At 33.8% G+C, this 26,167-nt stretch overlaps 2 protein-coding genes across 2 annotated transcripts; one reads left to right on the top strand and one right to left on the bottom strand.

Moving 5' to 3' along the window:
* The first annotated feature begins 714 nt into the window (after positions 1 to 714).
* RsfS312 (ribosomal silencing factor RsfS-like protein, 312) lies at positions 715 to 1,659 on the top strand. The gene is made up of 2 exons (XM_075305959.1): positions 715 to 1,069; positions 1,126 to 1,659. The coding sequence occupies exons 1-2, from the start codon at positions 772 to 774 to the stop codon at positions 1,563 to 1,565; spliced, it is 738 nt and encodes a 245-aa protein (XP_075162074.1). The 5' UTR covers positions 715 to 771; the 3' UTR covers positions 1,566 to 1,659.
* Positions 1,660 to 9,720: 8,061 nt separating this feature from the next.
* On the bottom strand, positions 9,721 to 22,327 carry Reg-2 (Rhythmically expressed gene 2). Its single transcript, XM_075307441.1, has 3 exons — positions 22,010 to 22,327; positions 10,478 to 10,563; positions 9,721 to 10,314 (listed from the first exon to the last, which is right to left on the bottom strand). The coding sequence occupies exons 1-3, from the start codon at positions 22,165 to 22,167 to the stop codon at positions 9,749 to 9,751; spliced, it is 810 nt and encodes a 269-aa protein (XP_075163556.1). The 5' UTR covers positions 22,168 to 22,327; the 3' UTR covers positions 9,721 to 9,748.
* Between the last annotated feature and the right edge of the window lie 3,840 nt (positions 22,328 to 26,167).

The following is a 26,167-nucleotide window of genomic DNA, read 5'->3' as shown; positions in this document are numbered from 1 at the left end:
GACAACTTTCACTCTTCCATACCCAACTTTAACAATTTCCAGAATATTGGGTATATTTAACGTTTTGAGGAATCTAGCCGCAGCCATGGTGTTAATCGGCTTTCTTTCGTTGCCAGACGTAAAAGTTTCTAAAAACGTTAAAAAGGGGCCTTCGCTTGTTGCATCATATTCATAAACACGGCTAGAATTAGTCAGCATGGTCGATTGGTTCACCTGAGAACCTCCAGATGTTTTAACATCACGGCGACCCTCTAATCTCGGTACCTTAGTGCCTTGCTTGTCCAGACTTTCCTCTCTTCCTCCTAGTTTATTCCGGCTTCTAGATCTACATCTTCGCCCAATGTCCGGTGGTGGTGGAATTGGCGGGACATTTGCCTCAGTCCCATTCGGCATTTTTACCGCCTATAAACAAAAATCAGCAAATACACCTTGCCAATAATAGGTAACAATTTTTCTTTTCCAAATCAAAAAGAAAAGAGAAACCAAATAGATAGAATTTCACAATCTTCTTGATTTCGAAAAACCGCAGTGATCAAGTTCCGTGAAGCTCAGCCTTGAAAAAACACAACCTTGCTTGACGAACGACGCTCACGAATGGAGCAATGCATGTGTTTATTTGGACCCCTTTTAAGAAACGTCGAGAGTCGCTTTGAATGTGTTCAAACTGTATGCATGTCGCTTTGTGTAAAATGCCATTTGTTGCAAACATATGTTTAAGTCATAACACTGGCGAGCATACACTCATAACAGTAGTTTCCAATAAAAAATAGAATGATAAATTACAGAATTTTCCGTTTAATACATGAGAAACGACTACGTATACCAGTTTTGAGAAGTTTTCACCATGAATTTTCCAAACCCGACAGCAAAACATCTGATGAGTCAAAGCAGAATATAGAAAAGACTGACACAAAACCGCTTACCGGAGCTATGAGCCACAAATTTAAGGTTTTCCGCGAAGAGGAATCACCAGAAATTTTAGATGTTGTAGAGGAGCGTGAACGCTATCAGATAGAAGACGATCCCCATGAGGTGTACGATGATGCTTACATGGGACTGAACTTAAAAAGTATGCTAGTATTTACGTTATGGTCGCATTTACTTTACCATCTCGTCTGTTTACAGGAGGCGTTCATGGTGTATTCGATATAGAAGATTTGGTCGATGTTTTACGCAGAGAAAATGCAGAGGATATATTTGTTTGCTCCGTGCCTAAAGAATTGAAATATGTCGACTATATGGTGGTTTGTAGTGGGAGAAGCTACCGACATATGTTGGCAACAGCTGAATTCGTACGACGGTTATATAAAATAAAGAGACAGAAAGGTGATATTCTACCAAAGATTGAGGGTGAAAAGAGTCGGGACTGGATGGCAATGGATTTGGGTAATATCGCATTACACATATTTTCCCCCAAAACCAGAGAAACGTACGATTTGGAGTCGTTATGGTCAGTTGGTGTACAATTTGACAAAGAATACAATAAACCGAAGGATCCACTTGTAGAACTATTCGAAAAGCATTCTACTCTATTGACAGATGTTAAACCCGCAAGTCACACGTAATATTTTGTTAATTGGGCTTTTTTTTAATTAGAATTGTTATGAAATAAATATAAAAGGAAATACACTTGCTGTACACGCTGTACACTTAAATAAATTTCTTAGTAGACACATTGAAAATATCTCATGAAATTGCGAAAATTGCGCTGTTTGTTAACCTTTACCAACTGAGGTGAAATATATACTGTGGTTGTGATACCTTTTGCCACTTTAATTTTTGGAAAACTGTAAAAAAAAATATTTATTTCCTTTAAATGAGTAAGATAACACTTTCCTAAATGGCTAAAGTATGAAATTAAAGATATCAGACTTGTAGATAAACAAAACAATGATTAATAATACCCAGTAAAGAATTAATATCACTTATAGCTATTTTTTAAACCAGGCATTAGGAGCGGTGCGCACATTTTTGCCAGAGCTGGCATGTATGTAAAATGATTTCGTCTGGATTGTCTAAAAATTGGAATTTGTTGTGATTTGGAACCAGATTTTTTTTTTCGATTAGCCTATATTTCTGAATTTGATATTATTTTAAGGTGTCAAATATAGAGAACGAGTTATACATTAGAATATGGACTACATTTCAAATCTCAACGAAATCGGATGGAACAGGGGCACTGTTATGCCTTCAAATCGGAAAATCGAGCTATATATGGGCTATATAAGAACATGGGCCGATTCAAACCATATTTAATACATGTGACAAAATAATACTAGATTTCAAAGCTTCGAATGCTTCGAAGCCACGATTTTAATGAAAATTCAAGGACAAAAATCGACAGATCAATTTATATTAGGACTATACCAAAGCATGAGCCGATATCAATTAACCTTTGGAACTAGGTAGGCTTAGGCTAACTGAATAGTCTAACAGTCTATTGTGATACCACTAAAAGTACAAATTACCTAAAGGCACTTCTAGTTGTTACGGGTGGGTTCATTGTTATATTCTTTTGTTCCAAAAACATTAGCAGATTGCTTATATTAAAATTTCCAGGTGCGCCAATAATCTAAGGTTATATGCTTCACACAAAAGCAGGACACTGATACAAGAGGCGTTTAATTGATTCATTTTCAGGATTGCTGCAGTTGGTAGAATTCAACAAAAAATGGTAGAATTTTTACTGTTTGGTAGATTGGTTTTCGTAGATTTTGCTAAATATTCTTTTCCATATAAGAGGTAATTTTCTATAGAAAGAAAATTTTGAGAAAATTATCTATAGCAATAACATTTTGAGAAAATAAAAGAATAAAGTTATTTGAAAAAAAATAACATTTTGAGAAACTTTTTATAGACATAAAATATTCAGAAAATTCTCCGTAGAAATAACATTTTCAAAAAATTGTCTATAGTAATAAAAAAATAATATAAAAATGAAATGTTCACAAAATTTTCTATAAAAATAAAATTTTCTATAAAAAGAAAGTAATATAAAAATAACATTTTCAGAAATTTTTGTATTAAATTTTGTATATATTTTTCAGAATTTTCTTAAATAAAATTTTCAGAAAATTTTCTATAACAATAACATTTTCAGAATATTTTCTATAACAATAAAATGTACAGAAAATTTTCTATAAAAATAAAATTTTCAAAAAATTTTCTATCAAAATAAAATTTTCAGAACATTTTCTATAGAAATAAATTTTTTTATATATAAAAATGAAATTTTCAGAAAATTTTCTATAAAAATGAAATTTTCAGAAAATTTTCTATAAAAATGAAATTTTCAGAAAATTTTCTATAAAAATGAAATTTTCAGAAAATTTTCTATAAAACTAAAAATTTCAGAAAATTTTCTATAAAACTAATAATTTTAGAAAATTTTCTATAGAAATAAAATTTTCAGATTTTTTTTAGAAAATTATCTATAGAAATAACATTTTGAGAAAATAGAAGGATAAAAAAATTCGAAAAAAAATAAAATTTTGAGAAACTTTTTATAGACATAAAATATTCAGAAAATTCTCCGTAGAAATAACATTTTCAAAAAATTGTCTATAGAAATAAAAAATAATATAAAAATGAAATGTTCACAAAATTTTCTATAAAAAAAACAAGTAAGGAAAGTCCAAAGTCGGGCGGGGCCGACTATATTATACCCTGCACCACTTTGTAGATCTAAATTTTCGATACCATATCACATCCGTCAAATGTGTTGGGGGCTATATATAAAGGTTTGTACCAAAAACATACATTTAAATATCACTCGATCTGGAAAGAATTTGATGGACTTCTACAAAATCTATAGACTCAAAATTTAAGTCGGCTAATGCACTACGATGGAACACAATGTTAGTAAAAAACAAGTAAGGAAAGTCCAAAGTCGGGCGGGGCCGACTATATTATACCCTGCACCACTTTGTAGATCTAAATTTTCGATACCATATCACATCCGTCAAATGTGTTGGGGGCTATATATAAAGGTTTGTCCCAAATACATACATTTAAATATCACTCGATCTGGAAAGAATTTGATAGACTTCTACAAAATCTATAGACTCAAAATTTAAGTCGGCTAATGCACTAGGGTGGAACACAATGTTAATAAAAAACCCAATGTTAATAAAAAACGCCCCTATGTAGGCCAAAATTTGTGTTACATCTCAACTACTTCACATTTGCTGGAAGCTATATAAAGGAGATTTTTTTTACTTCTACAAAATCTTTAGAATTAATATTTAAATCGGCTAACGCTGTCCAGTTAATTGGAGGAAACTTCCATTGAAAATGGGTCTAAAATGTGTAACAGTCTACCATATTTCACCAACTCTGGTGTACGTATATATGGGAGCTATATATAATCTGAACCGATTTTGACTAAATTTGACATGTATAGTTAGAATAATAATTCTGCTATCTATGCGGAATTTTACGTAAATGGCAGTATAACTTTGGCCCCCCTGGTCATATGAGTGCAAATACGACGGAAGATATATATGGGAGCCATAAAGGGTGATACGGTAACAATTTGGTCAATATAAACTTGACGTATTTCTTTCAATTTTGCATTTAAAAAACCTGAATACCCCTCATTGTGAAGGTGTGTGTAGAATGTTGCTCCTATTTTGATTTTGGAATTCACTCTTCAGTTGTCAAAATGCCGTCCAAGCATTTTGTATTTGGTATTCTTAATGATGCTATTAAACGTACTCCTTGTGCAAAATTTGAACCAAATCACGGCAAAACTCTGGCTTTTGAGGCCATATAAGTTCAAATCGGACGAAAGATATATATGGAGCTATATCTAAATCTGAACCGATTTCAACCAAATTTGGCACAATTACCGATACTACTAAACGCACTCCTTGTGCGAAATTTGAAGCAAATCACGACAAACCCCTGGATTTTGAGGCCATATAAGTTCAAATCGGAGGAAAGATATATATGGGAGCTATATCTAAATTTGAACCGATTTCAATAAAATTTACCAAGCATTGGTAGAATGTCAATTCTACCCTCTGTGCAAAATTTCACGAAGATCGGTTGTAAACTTTGGCCTCTGTGGTCATATGAGTCTAAATCGGACGAAAGATATATATGGGAGCTATATCTAAATCTGAACCGATTTGGCTGATATTTTGCAAGATTTTCGAGATTCATAAAATATTTGGATGTACGGTATTTCAAGAAAATCGGTTTATAAACACGCTAACTATGACCAAATCGGGGATAAATATATATGGCAGCTATATCTAAATCTGAACCGATTTTTTCCAAAACCAATAGCGAATGTCTCTGTCCCAAGAAACGGCCCTATGCCAAATTTGAGGACGATCGGACTTAAATTGCGAGCTGTACTTTGTGCACAAAATTACATATACAGACAGACGGACGGACAGACAGGCAGACAGACAGACAGACAGACAGACAGACGGACATCGCTAAATCGACTCAGAATTTAATTCTAGGCCGATCGGTATACTAAAAGATGGGTCTATGACCACTATTTCTTGGCGTTACATACAAATGCACAAACTTATTATACCCTGTACCACAGTAGTGGTGAAGGGTATAAATATGGTAAACATTTCAATCTGAAGCAATTTTAAGGAAACTTCGCAAAAGTTTATTTATAATTTATCGCTCGATATATATGTATTAGAAGTGTAGAAAAATTAGAGTCATTTTTACAACTTTTCGACTAAGCAGTGGCGATTTTACAGGGAAAATTTTGGTATTTTGACCATTTTTGTCGAAATCAGAAAAACATATACATGGGTGCTATATCTAAATCTGAACCGATTTCAAGAAAATTTGGCACGCATAGATATAATGCTAATTCTACTCCCTGTGCAAAATTTCAATTAAATCAGAGTAAAAGATTGGCCTCTGTGGTCATATGAGTGTAAATCGGGCGAAAGCTATATATGGGAGCTATATCTAAATCTGAACAGATTTCAACCAAATTTGGCACGCATAGCTATAATGCTAATTCTACTCCCTGTGCAAAATTTCAACTAAATCGGAGCAAAAAATTGACTTCTGTGGCCATATGAGTGTAAATCAGGCGAAAGCTATATATGGGAGCTATATCTAAATCTGAACCGATTTCAACCAAATTTGGCACGCTAGCTACAATGCCAATTCTACTCCCTGTGCAAAATTTCAATTAAATCGGAGTAAAAGATTGGCCACTGTGGTCATGTGAGTGTAAATCGGGCGAACGATATATATGGGAACCGATTTCTTCCAAAATCAATAGAGATATATTCTGAGCCAAAACACATACTTGTGCCAAATTTGAAGTCGATTGGACTAAAACTGCGACCTAGACTTTGACTACAAAAATGTATTCACGGACAGACGGACATGGCTATATCGACTCACGAGCCCACCCTGAGCATTTTTGGCAAAGACACCATGTGTCTATCTCGTCTCCTTCTGGGTGTTGCAAACATATGCACTAACTTATAATACCCTGTTCCACAGTGTGGCGCAGGGTATAATAACATTTTCAGAAATTTTTGTATAAAATTTTCTATAATTCCACACTGTGGAACAGGGTATAATAACATTTTCAGAAATTTTTGTATAAAATTTTCTATAAAAATTTTTTTTTCAGAAATTTTTTTTAAATAAATTTTTTAGAAAATTTTCTATAACAATAAAATTTTCAGAAAATTTTCTATAAAAATAAAATTTTCAAAAAATTTTCTAGCACAATATAATATTCGGACACCATGTGTCTATCTCGTCTCCTTCTGGGTGTTGCAAACATATGCACTAACTTATAATACCCTGTTCCACAGTGTGGCGCAGGGTATAATAACATTTTCAGAAATTTTTGTATAAAATTTTCTATAATTCCACACTGTGGAACAGGGTATAATAACATTTTCAGAAATTTTTGTATAAAATTTTCTATAAAATTTTTTTTTTCAGAAATTTTTTTTAAATAAATTTTTTAGAAAATTTTCTATAACAATAAAATTTTCAGAAAATTTTCTATAAAAATAAAATTTTCAAAAAATTTTCTAGCACAATATAATATTCGGAAAAAAATTTCTATAGAAATAAAATTTTCAAAAAATTTTCTATAAAAATTAAATTTTCAGAAAATTTTCTATAAAAATGAAATTTTAAGAAAATTTTGCATAAAAATAAAATTTTCAGAAAAATTTCTATAAAACTAAAAATTTTCAGAAAATTTTCTATAAAACTAAAAATTAAAACTAATAGTTTTAGAAAATTTTCTATAAAAATAAAATTTTCAGAAAATTTTCTATAGAAATAAAATTTTGAGAAAATTTTTTAGAACTAAAATTTTCCATAAAAATAAAATTTTCTGAAATTTTTCTAAAAAAAAACAAAATTTTCTATAAAAATAAAATTTTCAGACAATTTTCTATAAAAATAAAATTATCAGAAAATTTTCTATAAAAATAAAATTATCAGAAAATTTTCTATAAAAATAAAATTTTCTATAAAAATTAACTCTTCAGAAAATGTTCTATAGAAATAAAATTTTGACCAACATTTTCTATAGAAATAGAATTTTCAGAAAAATAGAAATAAAATTTTGAAAAAAATTCCTTCGTGTTATTTCATCCCCGAAATAATTGTCGCTGATATTAGGGTCATTCATTCATTTGAAGAAAAAAATTATTTTCATACTAACCACAAAAATTTGATCAAAAACTTCAAAATAACATTTTTGTAAATTTGGTACATTAAATTTGTTTCAAATTTTAATAGTCATTTTACTTCATACGAATGTATTTTAAATTTCAAGAAAAAATCGATGAAGCTTTATCACTCAACCTTTAGTAGTACAAGGGTCTCCGTCCATATATAGAACAAGTAAGGAAAGTCTAAAGTCGGGCGGGGCCGACTATATTATACCCTGCACCACTTTGTAGATCTAAATTTTCGATACCATATCACATCCGTCATATGTGTTGGGGCTATATATAAAGGTTTGTCCCAAATACATACATTTAAATATCACTCGATCTGGACAGAATTTGATAGACTTCTACAAAATCTATAGACTCAAAATTTAAGTCGGCTAATGCACTAGGGTGGAACACAATGTTAGTAAAAAATAAATATGGGAAACATTTAAATCTGGAGCAATTTTAAGAAAACTTCGCAAAAGTTTATTTATGATTTATCGCTCGATATACATGCATTAGAAGTTTAGGAAAATTAGAGTCATTTTTACAACTTTTCGACTAAGCAGTGGCGATTTTACAAGGAAAATGTTGGTATTTTGACCTTTTTTGTCGAAATCAGAAATACATATATATGGGAGCTATATCTAAATCTGAACCGATTTCAACCAAATTTGGCACGCATAGCTACAATGCTAATTCTACTCCCTGTGTAAAATTTCAACTAAATCGGAGTTAAAAATTGGCCTCTACGGTCATATGAGTGTAAATCGGGCGAAAGCTATATATGGGAGATATTTCTAAATCTGAACCGATTTCAACCAAATTTGGCACGCATAGCTACAATGCTAATTCTACTCCCTGTGCAAAATTTCAACTAAATCGGAGCAAAAAATTGGCCTCTGTGGTCATATGAGTGTAAATCGGTCGAAAGCTATATATGGGAGCTATATCTAAATCTGAACCGATTTCAACCAAATTTGGCACGCATAGATACAATACTAATTATACTCCCTGTGCAAAATTTCAAGTAAATCGGAGCAAAAAATTGGCCTCTGTGGTCATTTGAGTGTAAATCGGGCGAAAGCTATATATGGGAGCTATATCTAAATCTGAACCAATTTCAACCAAATTTGACACGCATAGCTACAATGCTAATTCTACTCCCTGTGCAAATTTTCAACTTAATCGGAGCAAAAACTTGGCCTCTGTGGGCAAATGAGTGTAAATCGGGCGAAAGCTATATATGGGAGCTATATCTAAATCTGAACCGATTTGGCTGATATTTTGCAAGTTTTTCGAGACTCATAAAATATTCTGATGTACGGAATTTGAGGAAGATCGGTTGATATATACGCCAATTATGACCAGATCGGTGAAAAATATATATGACAGCTATATCTAAATCTGAACCGATTTTTTCCAAAATCAATAGGGATCGTCTTTGAGCTGAAACAGGACCCTGTACCAAATTTTAGGACAATCGGACTAAAACTGCGAGCTGTACTTTGCACACAAAAATACATCAACAGACAGACAGACAGACGGACAGACAGACAGACAGACAGACAGACAGACAGACGGACATCGCTAAATCGACTCAGAATTTAATTCTAAGACGATCGGTATACTAAACGATGGGTCTCGGACTTTTCCTTCTTGGCGTTACATACAAATGCACAAACTTATTATACCCTGTACCACAGTAGTGGTGAAGGGTATAAAAATGAAGTGGCGAATCTTCATCTAGAGATCACCCCAAACTCTGCTGAAATTTTTAAGCAAATCGTATAACTTAGATCGAATTTTCAAGAAGGTGAACAATGTGCTCTCTGAATAGATATATAGAAATGAGGTAACCTGCTTTCACCAGACGACGGTCCCTACGTTCCGTGAAACTTTTTTTCAGCATACATTTTGCTGTTTTAGTAGATTTTTACTGTCTACTATAAAAGTTCTTTCGGTAGGGGTTCATAAATCGTTTACAATATTTCACTATCAAAATATAGTCCGGGTTTGAAGATGAATTAAACAAATTGCATTTGAAATGAAATACATGCAATTTTTAATTACCATTTTATACTGTTACTAGCTAATTTTTTATGAAAGTCATATAAACTGGCAAAAACGAAATTCGCATCGATATTATCATCGCCATATTTCTTCTCCAAATAATCGGCATTTTTTTCATGAACCAAAGCAGCATTCCAACCAGCAGATTTTGCTGCCATATAATCGGTAGTAGGGCCATCTCCTATATGTAAACATTGTTCAGGTTTGAGATTTTTAAGATTCGATGCTTCAATCGCCATATCAAAAATTTCTTTGTTCGGCTTTTCCACTTTGCAATCATACGAGTTCAGTGTAAATTCAAAAAAATGATCAATTTTCATATTTCCCAATAAGTTTGGAAGCCGTGGATCAAAGTTCGCAATGACACCCATCACGAATGGATAACTTTTCTTTGGATTTTCTCTGGCGCCCAATTGCTGCTGCATTCGTAAGTAGTTTAAGAGATCCACACATCCATTACAATGCTGCCAACACGATGAGGTCTTGTAAACATCTAGCAAATGTCTGGTAAATTTTTCAATTTTTTCTACAGGTATTGGGGATCCACTGTCTGCAAATGTATCTGAAAAACGGATGAAATTTTTATTAAAAAAAATGTGTTTTTTGTAAGACATTTAAATGTGAATATTTAACCCGGCTTAGGAAGCCGACAATTGGATGAGAATGGAAAAAAAATCGAAAAGCGTTGCCTAAAAAATGTTTGGAAACATTGTTTGGATACTAACTTGATATTAATTCTTTCCACCATTGATGCCATTCCATAAGAGCAGAATTCCGTCCGAAATTAGGATACCAACGATTCATCTTCTGCCTGTAATAGAAAGAATTTTCAAAAATTTCATAATTTGGATTCCCACCATATACCCAGGCAACAGTGCAAATTATGATCTAACCACACTCAAAAAAAAAAAAAATTACTTGGATCCAAAGATTTTGACATTTCTTTCAGGATTTTGGTATTGATTCCGAGCCAAAGATACGGCTTCTTTAAATTACGGACCTCCCTGGCTTTAAATCTAAGATCGATAACATTTAAATTGGCTACATATCTCATTCGCCGAATTTTTATTCTCAGTTTGCGATATATTAATAAAGGTATTCATGTACAAACAAATTTCACTTTCAAAATCCAAATTACGCCAAGTACTTCAAAGTAAAAACTGTTTTCTTAATGCTAAAAAAACTTTAAACCAAAGATGCAAATCCTTAAAATAAGTCTAAGCCTATATTTGAAGCTTTTTTATCTTAAATTTAAAAATTCAATATGTCAGTTGAGTTAAAGACAATTTCTTTCAATTAAAAATGTTTTTCTTTATTTTAAGGAACATTTGCCTTACTTCAAACATCTACAACTTCAACAGAGGGACGCAAAATTTCAAGATTTGTGTCCTAAATTTAATGAAAAAAATTTTTGAAGCAAGGATTATAAACTTTTTTTTTAAATTAAAATGTCATTATTTTAAAGAATTTGTCTTTAGCATTGCGTAAATTTCGAGTCCTAAAATTTAAGTTGCATAATCTTCCATATTAGGTCAATATTTTTTTCAGTGCAGTGTTGGCCAGGTTGGCTTTGGCTGTTTTTTAAATTGGCTGCCTTTTAAATTGATATAAATATTGTATTATTATATTTTTTGTAAAATTGAATTTTTGAATATTTTAATATTCCAAATTTTTTTTTTGGGATTTTTGAAAAATATCTACAACAATTGGGGGGTTTTTTCTTAAGATTTGGGGGAAGATTCCAAACTCACCTGGCAAAACTGGAACCAACTTTTTTTATGAGGGCTCATATATGTTTCATTGTTTGAGTGTTTGTCTCTCTAAATACGATCAATTTAGACAAATTTTGCAATCAAAATGATGTTTAAATGGAAATAAAAAAACTGTTCACTCTTAATAAATAATGTACTTGTGAATGGTTCTCCATAAAGAACTATATGATTCGATGAAAAAGAACAAGTATATACAGCACTAAGTTCGACCGGGCCGAATCTTAAATACCCACCACCATGAACCAAATATTAGGATTTCCTTTGAAATTTCAGGAGGGCTTGACTTGAGGACACTTCCCGAAGATAAATTTAAAGATTTCACCTATGAGGACTATATCAGATTCTGGATTTATAAGAACCATTTTTGTTTGAGTTTTAGAGGAATCATTAACATCACTTGTAAGTGTGCAAGAAAATTATAAAATAACGTCATGATTTGAAATCTTAAATCTGTAGAAGTAAAATCTGGAAATTTTACATTGAGTTTCAAGCGATTTTCATGATCAGTGCACCTCCTACACCCTCAAGAAGTGAAGTCGGTCTATATGGAGGCATTACCAAATGCACCGATAAAAACTTAATCCGATACACGTTTTTGTGAGCCTAAAATACCAGAATATTTACAATTACATGAAAATCAGATAAAAACTACGGTTTCTAGAAACCCAAGGAGTTAAATCGGGAGATCGTTCTTATGGGGGCTATATTAAAATATGGACCGATACTCACCGTTTTCGGCACACCTCTTTATGACGCGAAAATACCTCTAGATTTCCAATTTCAGGCAAATAGGATAAAAACTTCGGATTCTAGAAGCCTAAGAAGTAAAATCGGGAAATCGGTCTATATGGGGGCTATACCAAAATATGGACCGATAATCACCATTTTCGGCACACCTCTTTATGGTCCTAAAATACCTCTAGATTTCCAATTTCAGGTAAATTGAATAAAAACTGCGGTTTCTATAAGCCCAAGAAGTAAAATCGGGAGATCGGTCTATATGGGGACTGTACCAAAATATGGACCGATACTCACAATTTTTGGGACACGTATTTGTGGTCCTACAATACCTCTAGATTTCAAATTTCAGGTAAATTGAATAAAAACTGCGGTTTCTAGAAGCCCAAGAAGTAAAATCGGGAGATCGGTCTATATGGGGGCTATACCAAAACATGGACCGATACTCACCATTTTTGACACACCTCTTTATGGTCATAAAATACCTCCAGATTTCAAATTTCAGGCAAATTGGGTAAAAACTACGATTTCTATAAGCCCAAGACCCCAAATCGGGAGGTGGGTTTATATGGGGACTATATCAAAACCTGGACCGATATGGCCCATCTTCGAACTTGACCTGCCTGCATACAAAAGACGAGTTTGTGCAAAATTTCAGCACGATTGCTTCATTATTGAAGACTGTAGCGTGATTACAACAGACAGACAGACAGACAGACAGACGGACAGACGGACATCGTTATATCGTCTCAGAATTTCTCCCTGATCAAGAATATATATACTTTATATAGTCGGAAATCGATATTTCGATGTGTTACAAACGGAATGACAAACTTATTATACCCCCGTCACCATTCTATGGTGGTGGGTATAAAAATAATAATAATAATATTTGTACAGGGTCCCAGCAAACAATTTTGGAATTTGTTCTAAAGACACAGCTTTAAAAACACTTCCAAAATGTTCTCCCCAAGATGTTCTTTATTTTAACAACACAGGAAGTCATTAAATTTTTATACCCACCACCATAAAATGGTGACGGGGGTATAATAAGTTTGTCATTCCGTTTGTAACACATCGAAATATCGATTTCCGACTATATAAAGTATATATATTCTTGATCAGGGAGAAATTCTAAGACGATATAAGCATGTCCGTCTGTCTGTCTGTCTGTCTGTTGTAATCACGCTACAGCCTTCAATAATGGCGCTATCGTCCCGAAATTTGGCACAGGTTCGTGTTTTGTTTGCAGGCAGGTCAAGTTCGAAGATGGGCTATATCGGTCCAAGTTTTGATATAGTCCCCATATAAACCGACCTCCCGATTTGGGGTCTTGGGCCTATAAACACCGTAGTTTTTATCAAATTTGCCTGAAATTGGAAACCTAGAGGTATTTTGGGACCATAAAGAGGTGTGTCGAAAATAGTCCGTATCGGTCCATGTTTTGGTATAGCCTCCATATAGACCGATCTCCCGATTTTGCTTCTTAGGCGTCTAGAAACAGTGTTTTCTCTCCGATTTGTCTGAAATTGAAAATCTAGAGGTATTTTAGGACCATAAAGATATGTGTCGAAAATGGTCCGTATCGGTCCATGTTTTGATATAGCCCCCATATAGACCGATCTCCCGATTTTGCTTCTTGGGCTTCTAGAAACTATACTTACCATCCGATTTGCCTGAAATTGGAAATCTAGAGGTATTGTGGGACTATAAAGAGGTGTGTCGAAAATGGTCCGTTTCGGTCCATGTTTTGGTATAGCCCCCATATAGACCGATCTCCCGATTGTGCTTCTTACGCGTCTAAAAACAGTATTTTCTATCCGATTTGTATGAAATTGAACATCTAGAGGTATTTTGGGAGCATAAGGAGGTGTGTCGAAAATGGTCCGTATCGGTCCATGTTTTGATATAGCCCCAATATAAACCAACCTCCCGATTTGGGTCTTGGGCCTATAAAAACCGTAGTTTTTATCCAATTGGCCTGAAATTGGAAATATAGAGGTATTTGAGGACCATAAAAAGGTGTGCCGAAAATGGTGCCCATCGGTCCATGTTATGGTATAGCCCCCATATAGACCGATCTCCCGATTTTACTTCTTGGGCTTCTAGAAACTATATTTACCATCCGATTTGCCTGAAATTCTTGGGCTTCTATAAACTGTATTTATTACCCGATTTGTCTGAAATTCGAAATCTAGAGGTATTTTTGGACCACAAATAAGTGCGCCGAAATTGAGGTATATCGGTCCATTTTTTGGTATAACCCCCATATAAACTGATCTCTCGATTTTTACTTCTTGGGCGTCTAGAGACTATATTTTCTAGCCGAATTGTTTGAAATTGAAAATCTGAAGGTATTTTAAGATCACAAATATGTGCGTAGCAAATGGTGTCTATCGGTCTATGTTCTGGTATAGCCCAATATAGATCGATCTCCCGGCTTTATTTCTTGGACTTCTAGAATCCGTAGTTTTTATCCAATTTGCTGGAAATTAGAAATCTATAATGAAATTTTAGACAAACGAAATTTCATTTTCTTATAAAGTATTTTCGTTTATTCAACGATTGTCTCTAAAATTTGTGTCAAAAGAAAACTTTGCTTGTCTAAAATTTCGTTTCTCAAAAAGAAAAACACTTCTTTCATGGTATAGCAGGCGCACTGATCATGAAAATTGCTTCAAACTGAAAGTAAAATTTCCAGATTGTACTCGTCGTATTAATTTGAATAATGACGGAAAAAATCTACAGATTTAAGATTTAAAATCAAGTACTTTCATCATATACACGATATGTTTATAATTTCTCTAAGACTCAAACAAAATTTGTTCTCATAAATCCAGAATCTGATCTGGTTGTCATAGGTAGGATCTTTAAAGTTTGTCTTTGGGAACTGTCTTGCTTGGGAGAAGATTTGTCATCAAACCCCCTATAATTCTATATATTATCAAGTAACCCACTACGATGAAGAGTTTTCAAAGTAAACTATTATATTTGATTCATGGTGGTGGGTATTTAAGATTCGGCCCGGCCGAATTTACTGCTTTATATACTTGTTCATACTCATAATCATAAGCGTAGGAAGGCCTCTGGGGAGGGGGCTTAGACCCCCCCAGAAAAAAATTAGCCCCCCCCCCAGAATTTGAAAACCTATTTACGATTTTACATTTTTATAAAAAATAAGCAAGTATATACAACCGCACAAAGTTCCGCTAAAGACTTTCATGCACAATCGAATTACTTGGGTTGTGGTAGCAGTTGCCGATGGCAATGTTTGAAGTCTGATATTTATGAAACAGAGCTGTGATTGAGCTTATGGTTTAGTTGAATAACTAACAGCCTGTTTCTGTATGTCGAACGAGTTCAATCGATCGACTGAAATGCATAGAAACAGCGGTTTTTTGGTTATAAATTCAGCTGTTTGTTTCCATTTTAGTCGATCGACAGAGCTCATTCGACCTACAGAAACAGGCTGTAAAGCTCCTTTATTATATTGTTTAGTCTGGTTTAGTCATCTTAATTAAAAAATAGTAATTGGTATTAAAACTATTCTTTCATAAATTAATATCTTAATAATGCTGCAAAAAAAAGCATCGCCAAAAAAGAAGTGAAAATGTTCTTTTTGGGTCCGGAAGTGGTGCAAAATTGGCGGAGAAGCGATGAATATAATAGGAACTCGTCATAGAACGAATGTCCACCGTTTCAACAGCAGTTGCAATAAATTTGCATCACTTCTTGCGGCGTGATCTTTATCGTTGTGTGATATTTTCCCAAATATATAATTTTTATTTATTCGTTTTTTATTTGATTTTTGGTCGAACTTTTGTTAGAATTATATAAATATTTATAAAGACCTCGAGATTCAAGAAACATTAATTTATAATAATTTTTATATTTTGTTATGATTTTTAATGCATTCTAACGTTTGTTTGAATATTTTCAAAAATTATCGATTTTTCTATAATGGATTAGCATTTTTGTGGCAAAATTTGAATAATTTTTACCATTTTATTTATTCTTACTCTTTTTTTTAACTATTTGAAAAAAGAAAACAAAAATTACGCATTAAAATATGAAAAAAACTGAAGTAAAAAACTTCCTGTGTAGTTAATATAATTAACTTCTTTGTGAGGACAGTTGTGCCTTTAAAATAAATCCCAATTTTTTTGCTGGGAAAAGTGTGGAACTACTTTTAGTTGCTTTATTATATATTATTTTGATGTCTATTTTTGTATTCTTTTTTATGAAATAAAACAATAATTGAGCCTATAAGTTCAGTCTATAAATTTTTAGCTAGGGGGCTATAGCCCCCCCTAGGAAAATTGTCTAGCTACGCTAATGCTCATAATAACTAACATAATGTTTACTATTTTTGTTTCAAATAGATTAACAACAGAGTAAACATTAATAAAATTGTACAAATTATTTAAATTTTGTCGAAAAAATGCTAATATTTTAGATCAAACGTTTCAGACAAGCGTTAGAATGTATTAAAAGTCATAAACAATTATAAAATATAACAGGTTGGCTGATGAGTCCCCGGTCTGACACATAAAGGGTGATACGGTCAAAATTTGGTCAAGGGAAAACGCGTGTAAATCGGTGAAATCGTTTATTTAAAAAATCAAATTAAATTTCTTTTTCAAGTTCAATTAGTATAAAATTCAGGAAAAATATTCAGTTAGGCTTTCGCTTTTCCAAATCCGAATTGCTGGGCCTCACGCTTGACACCTGCCATCAGATTTTGTACAGCCACCTTGTCCACCTTCTTCGCCGCAGAAAGCCAGTTTGCCTTGAACTGCTGCTCGTCCTTAGCAGTTTTTTTGGTCTTCTTTAGGTTCCGCTTGACAATAGCCCAGTATTTCTCAATTGGGCGGAGCTCTGGCGTGTTGGGAGGGTTCTTGTCCTTGGGAACCACCAAGGACAAGTGGTACGCCGCACGTTGTTGGCGGCGTACCACTCCATGGCCTTTTTACCGTAATGGCAAGATGCCAAATCCGGCCAAAACAGTACGGAACAACCGTGTTTCTTCAGGAAAGGCAGCAGACGTTTATATATAAAAAATCATATGCATTTAATGGTACTATATAAAAAATAATATGCATTTAATACTAGCGACGCCATCTAAAGGGTGATATGGTCAAAATTTGGTCAATATAAACTTGACGTATTTCTTTCAATTTTGCATTTAAAACCTGAACACCCCTCATTTTGAAGGTGTGTGTGTGTAGAATGTTGCTCTATATTTTGATTTTGGAATTAACTCTTCAGTTGTCAAAATGCCGTCCAAGCAAGAAGAGCAGCGTATCAAAATTTTGCTCGCGCATCGCGAAAATCCGAGCTACTCGCACGCAAAGCTGGCAAAATCGCTAAAAATTGCCAAATCAACCGTTACAAATGTAATTAAAGTGTTTGGGGAACGTTTGTCGACAGCCAGGAAGTCTGGATCGGGGGGAAATCGAAAACCGGAAGCCGCTGAGACGACAAAGAGAGTTGCCGGTAGTTTCAAGCGAAACCCTAACATCTCTCTCCGAGATGCCGCAAATAGGCTGGGTGTATCGTCTACAACCATGCATCGAGCCAAAAAACGAGCCGGACTATCGACTTACAAGAAGGTAGTGACTCCAAATCGCGATGATAAACAAAATACGACGGCCAAAGCGCGATCCCGGAGGCTGTACACGACGATGCTGACGAAGTTTGACTGCGTGGTAATGGACGACGAAACCTACGTCAAAGCCGACTACAAGCAGCTTCCGGGACAGGAGTTTTATACGGCAAAAGGAAGGGGAAAGGTAGCAGATATTTTCAAGCACATAAAACTGTCAAAGTTCGCAAAGAAATATCTGGTTTGGCAAGCCATCTGTACCTGTGGCTTGAAAAGCAGCATTTTCATAGCTTCCGGGACTGTCAACCTAGAAATTTACGTGAAAGAGTGTTTGAATAAACGTCTGATGCCTTTCCTGAAGAAACACGGCTGTTCCGTACTGTTTTGGCCGGATTTGGTATCTTGCCATTATGGTAAAAAGGCCATGGAGTGGAACGCCGCCAACAAGGTGCAGGTGGTTACCAAGGACAAGAACCCACCCAACACGCCAGAGCTCTGTCCAATTGAGAAATACTGGGCTTTTGTCAAGCGGAACCTAAAGAAGACCAAAAAAATTGCTAAGGACGAGCAGCAGTTCAAGGCAAACTGGCTTTCTGCGGCGAAGAAGGTGGACAAGGTGGCTGTACAAAATCTGATGGCAGGTCAAGCGTGAGGCCCGGCAATTCGAATTTGGAAAAGCGAAAGCCTAACTGAATATTTTTCCTGAATTTTATACTAATTTAACTTGAAACAGAAATTTAATTTGATTTTTTAAATAAACGATTTCACCGATTTACACGCGTTTTCCCTTGACCAAATTTTGACCGTATCACCCTTTAATTAAGTTTAAAGTTTCTATAGAAATAAAATTTTGTCAAAATTTTCTATAGAAATAAAATTTTGGCGAAATTTACTATAGAAATAAAATGTTGACAAAATTTTCTATAGAAATAACATTTTGACAATGTTTTCTATAAAAATAAAATTTTGGTAGAATATTTTTTGCTCGAGTGGCAACCACGATTATGAACCGATATGGACCAATTTCTGTGTGATTGGGGATCGGCTATATAAAACTATAGACCGATATGGACCAATTTTGGCATGGTTATTAGTGGCCTTATACTAACACCACGTTGCAAATTTCAACCGGATCCGATGAATTTTGCTCCTCCAAGAGGCTCCGGAGTTCAAATCTGGGGAACGGTTTATATGGGGTCTATATATAATTAAAAAATTTAAATTGCATAAAATTTAGCAAATCTGCATTTATGATTTATAGGTCGATATATACTAATTAGAGTATAGGTAAATTTGAATCATTTTTGCGAGTTTTCAACTTAACAGTGAACATGTGGGTATTTTGGCTATATTTGCTAAAATCGGAAGAACATAAATATGGGGGCTTTGTCTAATTCTGAGCCGACTTTGATCAAATTTGGCACACATTGCTAAAATTTTAATTGAACGCTCAGTGCAAAACTTCAAAATTTTCGAAATTAAACTTTGGCCTCCGTGGTCATATTAATCTAAATCGGGCGAAAGATATATATGGGAGTTATATCTAAATCTGAACCGATTTCAACCAAATTTGGCATGTGTTGCATGAATGTTAGTCCTACTCTCTGTACAAAACTTCAAGTAAATCGACGTGAAATTTTGACCTCTGGGGCCATATAAGTTCGTATCGGAAGAAAGATATATATGACAAATATATCAAAATCTGAACCAATTTCAACTAAATTTGGCATTCATAGTAACAATGTTATTTCCATTTCCTGTGCACAATTTTAAGTTAATCTGAGGAAAATTTTGATCTACGGTGGTCATATCTGTAAATCGGACGACAGATATATATGGAAGCTATATCTAAATCCGAACCAATTTCAACTAAATTCGGTACGCATATTTATAATATTCATTCTACTCCCTGTGCAAAATTCCACGTAACTCGGAGTAAACATTTGGCCTCTGGCGTCATAGGAGTGTAAATCGGGCGAAAGCTATATATGGGAGCTATATCTAAATCTGAAACGATTTTAACCAAATTTGGCACACATAACGACAACGTTAAACGTACCTCTCGTGCAAAATTTGAAGCAAGTCAGGGTAAAACACTGGCTTTTGAGGGCATATAAGTGCAAATCGGACGAAAGATATATATGAGAGCTGTATATAAATCTGAACCGATTTCCATCAAATTTACCAATCAATTCTACTCTCTGTGCAAAATTTCACAAAAATCGGTAGTAAAATTTGGCCTCTGTTGCCATATGAGTCTAAATCGGACGAAAGATATATATGGGAGCTATATCTAAATCTGAACCGATTTGGCTGATATTTTGAAAGTTTTTCGAGACTCATAAAGTATTCGGATGTACTGAATTTGAAGAACATCGGTTGATAAACACGCCAATTATGACCAGATCGGGGATAAATATATATGACAGCTATATCTAAATCTGAACCGATTTTTTCCAAAATTAATAGTGATTGTCTTTGTCCCAAAAAACGACCCCATGCCAAATTTGAAGACGATCGGATTTTAACTGCGACCTGTACGTTGCGCACAAAAATACATGAACAGACAGACGGACGGACAGACAGACAGACAGACAGACAGACAGACGGACATCGCTAAAAAGACTCAATTCTAAGACGATCGGTATACTTTTAGGACCATATTAGTCGATATCGGGCGAAAGATATATATGGGAGCTATATCTAAATCTGAACCGATTTCAATCAAATTTTGCACAATTAACTGCACTACTAATTGTACAAAATTTCAAGCAAATCGGTATACAACTATGGCTGCTGGGTCCATATTAGTGCATATCGGGCGAAAGAGCTATATCTAAATCTGAACCCATTTCTTCCAAAATCAATAGGGTTCTATTCTGACCCAAATTAGGAACATGTGCCAAATTTGAAGGCGATTGGACTTAAATTGCGACCTAGACTTTGATCACAAAAATGTGTTCACAGACCGACGGATGGACGGACGGACAGACAGACGGACATGGCTAGATCGACTCAGGGACCCACCCTGAGCATTATTGCCAAAGACACCATGTGTATATCTCGTCTCCTTCTGGGTGTTGCAAACATATGCACTAACTTATAGTACCCTGTTCCACAGTGTGGCGCAGGGTACACTGAACGAAATATTGTCGTGAGGTCAAAAATTTCATGTCTTTAAAATACGAATGCAAATTTTGCTTAGCATAGAAGACGCATTTCTCTAGTATAAAGTTTCTTTCCTTGACCAAAGGTCGACAAACTTTTCAATGAAGTCGTATTGTCCTTATAATTAAGCGATTTGACTTAAAAATTGGTATCATAACATGAAAGAACAAATGTTTGGGCTAAGGTCAACTTGACTTTAATAATTCAGAAAAATTCTTTAAATTTAATGAAATTGTCTTTACATTTTTTGTCTTTTTGCATCTTGACTACAAAGCAAAAAATCTTTCAAATATAGAACATGTTTTTCAACACTTTATTTTAAAGATGTTTTTTACTTCAAACATAGTATAATTTCTACTGGAAGTCGAGTCTTAATTTGGAAAATAAAGTCGTCGTTAACTTGTTTTTAAAGGACTTTGAAGCTGAAAAAGCGAAAAATTAAAATTTGCTTCCTAGAAGCAAGTACACAAAACCCGATTTTAAAAGAGAATTGTGTCTTAAAAGTATCCTTACTTGTATTCTCCGCTTCTTTGGCTCGGAATCAATGCCACATTTTTTAAAGTAAAGACAAAATCTTTGGAACCGGGTATGCTTTTTTTTCAGTGTATAATAAACTAAAACAAAATCAATTTTATGCAACACACATAGACATCCGTTTATGAAGGGACTTTTGTTTTCTGTGAAGATATGTGTGATGGTTTTAAAATTCATTCGGAAAGATGATTTTTCTTTTGCGAGGGACTAAATTTTCTTTGAAAACAAATATAAAATTTTAGAGACAATCGTTAAATCGTCTGTCATAAATTCATGTATAATTGCTCTCAATACTTTATGAGAAAGCGGAATTGTGTTTGTTTAAAATTTCGTTCACCAGGAAAGTATTTGTTCTTTATGTGCATAATATTAATTCTTGTTTACACAAATCATTGAAAATAGAATCACAAAAACACACACACACACACACACACACACACCAATTTGCTCTAAAATTTGTAACCAAATCATTGTTGTTACAACGAACGCCAAAAAGTGCTCCAATTTCACCGTATTGTTTACCAGGACTCGAACGAAACTGCAACAGGGTGTTGGTTACATCGAAGGTTATTAAACGCAAACGTCCCAAACTTGACATATTGCGGCGTTTATAATTGATAATCGCGTTCCACGCTCGTCAACAGCTTCCGAATGTTAAATGAAAGCTATTTGGATTTTTGCTGGGACAATCTATTTTCTGTTTTGTGTTTTTGTATGGTTTCAAGACAAGCAAAAATAACACCAACGCCCATCTGATTACAGTCTGATTGACTCTATTCTGGGTTGGGGAGCAGAGAAATCAAGCGCTCCGAATACCAGGCTTATTGTAATGGAAATCGGTTCAGTAGCAAAGGAGAAAATTGTATAGATACATATACCATATAGCTAGCTAGCTGATTGTGTGCATTATGGAAAACAAAAGCATAATCAGTATTTAATTTTAGGAAGGGGTATTTCAACACACAGATAGAAATATATATTTGGTGTTGATAAATTTCGAAAGTTAATCCGAATTGTATTTGTTTATGTTCGGGGGAAGGTCGTAGAGGGTGGCCACATAATGAAAATCGGGTACCTATTTTCACATAATAATAAAATATGGTACCGACATAATGAAAATATGGTACCGACCAGGGGAGGAGGAGCCCGTCCTCCCCGACCAGGGCTCCTCTTGTCCTAGTTTTTATTAAGTGAGCTTAAGTGCTTCGATTTGTTTGAAAATTCAGACAGGGTTAGTCGTGGTCACTAGACAAAGATCCACTACTTTGTTTTCGATGGTTGGCCGATGTGGAGGACTTTTTCGACTTTTTTATACCCTCCAAGATGGCTGACGACAAAAAATGGAATGAAAAAAATAAAAATTAGTACACAGAACTTACATCGTCGTTATAACCGAATGTCCATTCCAAAGCAGACGTGCAAATTGGTCGTTAAAAGCAGTTGGTCGCTAAAACCGGAGTCGTTCTAAGCATGTACATGTTATAAACGGATGGTCGTTATAACCGAGGTCGCTATAAATATATATATATATATATATATATATATATATATATATATATATATATATATATATATATATATATATATATATATATATATATATATATATATATATATATATATATATATATATATATATATATATATATATATATATATATATATATATATATATATATATATATATATATATATATATATATGTATATATATACAGTAGAATTCATTTATAGCGACCTCGGTTATAACGACCATCCGTTTATAACGGGTATAATATAGTCGGCCCCGCCCGACTTTAGACTATCCTTACTTGTTTTACAGTGCCGAAGTTTCCGGCTTCGTTTGCTTTTGTTTTTCGTTTAACAATAATTTACACATATTTGCTTTTAATGAAAACAACTTAAAATTTACATCATAGTATGAAATTAATTTCTTGTCGAATATACTACGTCCCTGGTCAAAATTTTACTCCAATTATCAGTGTTAACCAATATAGTCTTGAATGACATGTCTTATCAAAATATTTGGGGCTTGACGCTGTTATCATCACCTTGTGAGAGATTTCACGTCATTTGTAATAGAAACTTAATAACAACCAGAAGATGAATTTGAGTTAGTGTCTAACGGATTTATGAACCTGGTGTAGAGAGCTTTGAGTAGGAAATGTCTCTCTCTCTCTCTCTCTCAATTTTCTCCAAGACAGCACTGCCTCAAAAAACTATATAAACAGGCAAGGCTTTTTATATTGCGGGATTAGAGAACAAAAATGTTAAATATCGAAAATCGCTTTATTGTTTCTTCAAAGTATTCCCTATTAGGATCTACACAGCAAAAAAATCCATAAATTTAACATAGTTTTTATTGCTAAAAATTATTTGTTTGTAGTTAAATTTTAATATTTTTTTTCGTCCACAGTCCAATGAAATTTTCCATTTCTAAGTATGACTCAAACATTTCATGAACTAAACGTGGGTATAATGACCACACACATAAGTTCAATATGAATTAAAGTAAAAGAAAATGTTCGTAGGATTCTTATAAAGAGTAAGAATGAGCTATTGTATAGTTAAAATGGTCATGATTTGGCGGCAGTTTTATACCCTTCACCACTACTGTGGTACATGGTATAATAAGTTTATGCACTTGTATGTAACGCCAAGAAGGAAAAGTCTGAGACCCATCGTTTAGTATACCGATAGTCTTAGAATTAAAGTCTGAGTCGATTTAGCGATGTCCGTCTGTCTGTATATGTAATTTTGTGTGCAAAGTACAGCTCGCAGTTTAAGTCCGAGCGTCCTCAAATTTGGCACAAAGTTTTACTTTGGCTCAAAGACAATCGCTATTAATTGTCCTTGAGCCGGTTCAGATTTAGATATAGCTGTCATATATATTTATCACCGATCTGGTCATAATTGACGTATTTATCAACGTATTTTCTTAAAAATTCGTACAGCCAAATGGTTCGTAAAATATGCAAAATATCAGCCAAATAGGTTCAGATTTAAATATAGCTCCCGTATATATCTTTCGTTCGATTTGCACTTATATGGCCACAAAAGCCAGAGTTTTTGTCCTGATTTGCTTCAAATTTTGCACAAGGAGTGCGTTTAATAGTATCGTTAAGTGTGCCAAATTTGGTTAAAATCAGTTCCGATTTAGATATAGATCCCATATATATCTTTCGTCCGATTTGAACTTATATGGCCTCAAAAGCCAGAGTTTTGTTCTGATTTGCTTCAAATTTTCCACAAGGAGTACGTTTAATAGTATCGTTAATTGTGCCAAATTTATCGGTTCAGATTTAGATATAAGTAGCTCCTATATATATATCATTCGCCCGATTTCCGCTAATATGATCACAGAGGCAAAAGTTTTACTCTGATTTACGTGTAGAGGGAGTAGAATTAACATAGTTACTATGCATGTGAAATTTGATTGAAATCGGTTCAGATTTCGATATAGCTTCCATATATATGTTTATCCAATTTAGGCCAAAATGGCTAAAAATACTCACATTTTCCTTATAAAATCGCCACTGCCAAGTAGAAAACTTGTAAAAATGACTCAAAATTTCCTATTACTCTAATACACATCTACCGACCGACAAATCACAAATACGCTTTTGCGAAGTTGCCTCAAAATTGGATCAGATTTAAATGTTCCCATATTTTTTAGTAACATTATTCTTCATCCCAGGGCATCAGCCGATTTAAATTTTAGTTCTAGAGATTTTGTAGAAGTACAACAAATTGTCTCCAAATCGGTTAAGATATAAATATTTGTATATGGGAATATAAACCTTGATGAAGGAGTTGAGATGGTAACACACATTTTGGTCTACAAAGTGGTGAATTGTATAATATAGTCGGCCCCGCCCGACTTTAGACTTTACATACTTGTTTCTATTACTTTTAGTTAATTTTTTTCTTCTATAAGAGGGTGTAATTTCGTGAACTGCAGTTAAAAAGTGCAACAGAGCATTAAATTTTCTTTGGTTTTAACTACACATTATGGAAATCTAAAATTGTGGAGTTAGTTTATTCTTCCTATAAAACAGTTTACGTTTTTCGATGTATATATTTTTGCATGTATTTGAACCAAATGTTGGAGCACTTTTGCCACGTGTGCCGAAAAAGTTTTGCTTATATTGGAGTTTTTTGAATTTCTTCGAAAATTTCAAACTTTTATCACCAAAAAAAGGTTTTTTTGTTACAAATTTTTTGCAAAAAAAAAAAAACTAAATATTGATGCAAAAACACAATCCATTTCATTTATGTCAAGCAATGTTCTATTCTGACTTTAAGTCTTTAATAAGACTCGTTTTGAAGTTTCATAGTAAAAATTCAATATAGTAGTATCCCAGCAAACAAATTTGGAAGTTGTTCTAAAAACACAACTTTAAAAGCATTTCCAAAAATGTCCTTCCAAATATGTTCTTTATTTTAACTACACACGAAGTTCTTAAAAATGCTAAATCCATTCTAGAAAAATTTCGAATTTTTGAAAATATTTGAGGTCAGACGTTTCAGACAAGCGTTAGAATGCACTAAAACTCAGTAAAAAAATTAATCAAATTTTTTTTAATTCACATCCAAAAC

The sequence above is a fragment of the Haematobia irritans genome, chromosome 4 (genome assembly GCF_050003625.1).
Source record: "Haematobia irritans isolate KBUSLIRL chromosome 4, ASM5000362v1, whole genome shotgun sequence".
Taxonomy (NCBI): Eukaryota; Metazoa; Arthropoda; class Insecta; order Diptera; family Muscidae; genus Haematobia; species Haematobia irritans.
Note: the sequence above shows the minus strand (reverse complement) of the source record. Positions and strands in the feature narration are given on the sequence as shown.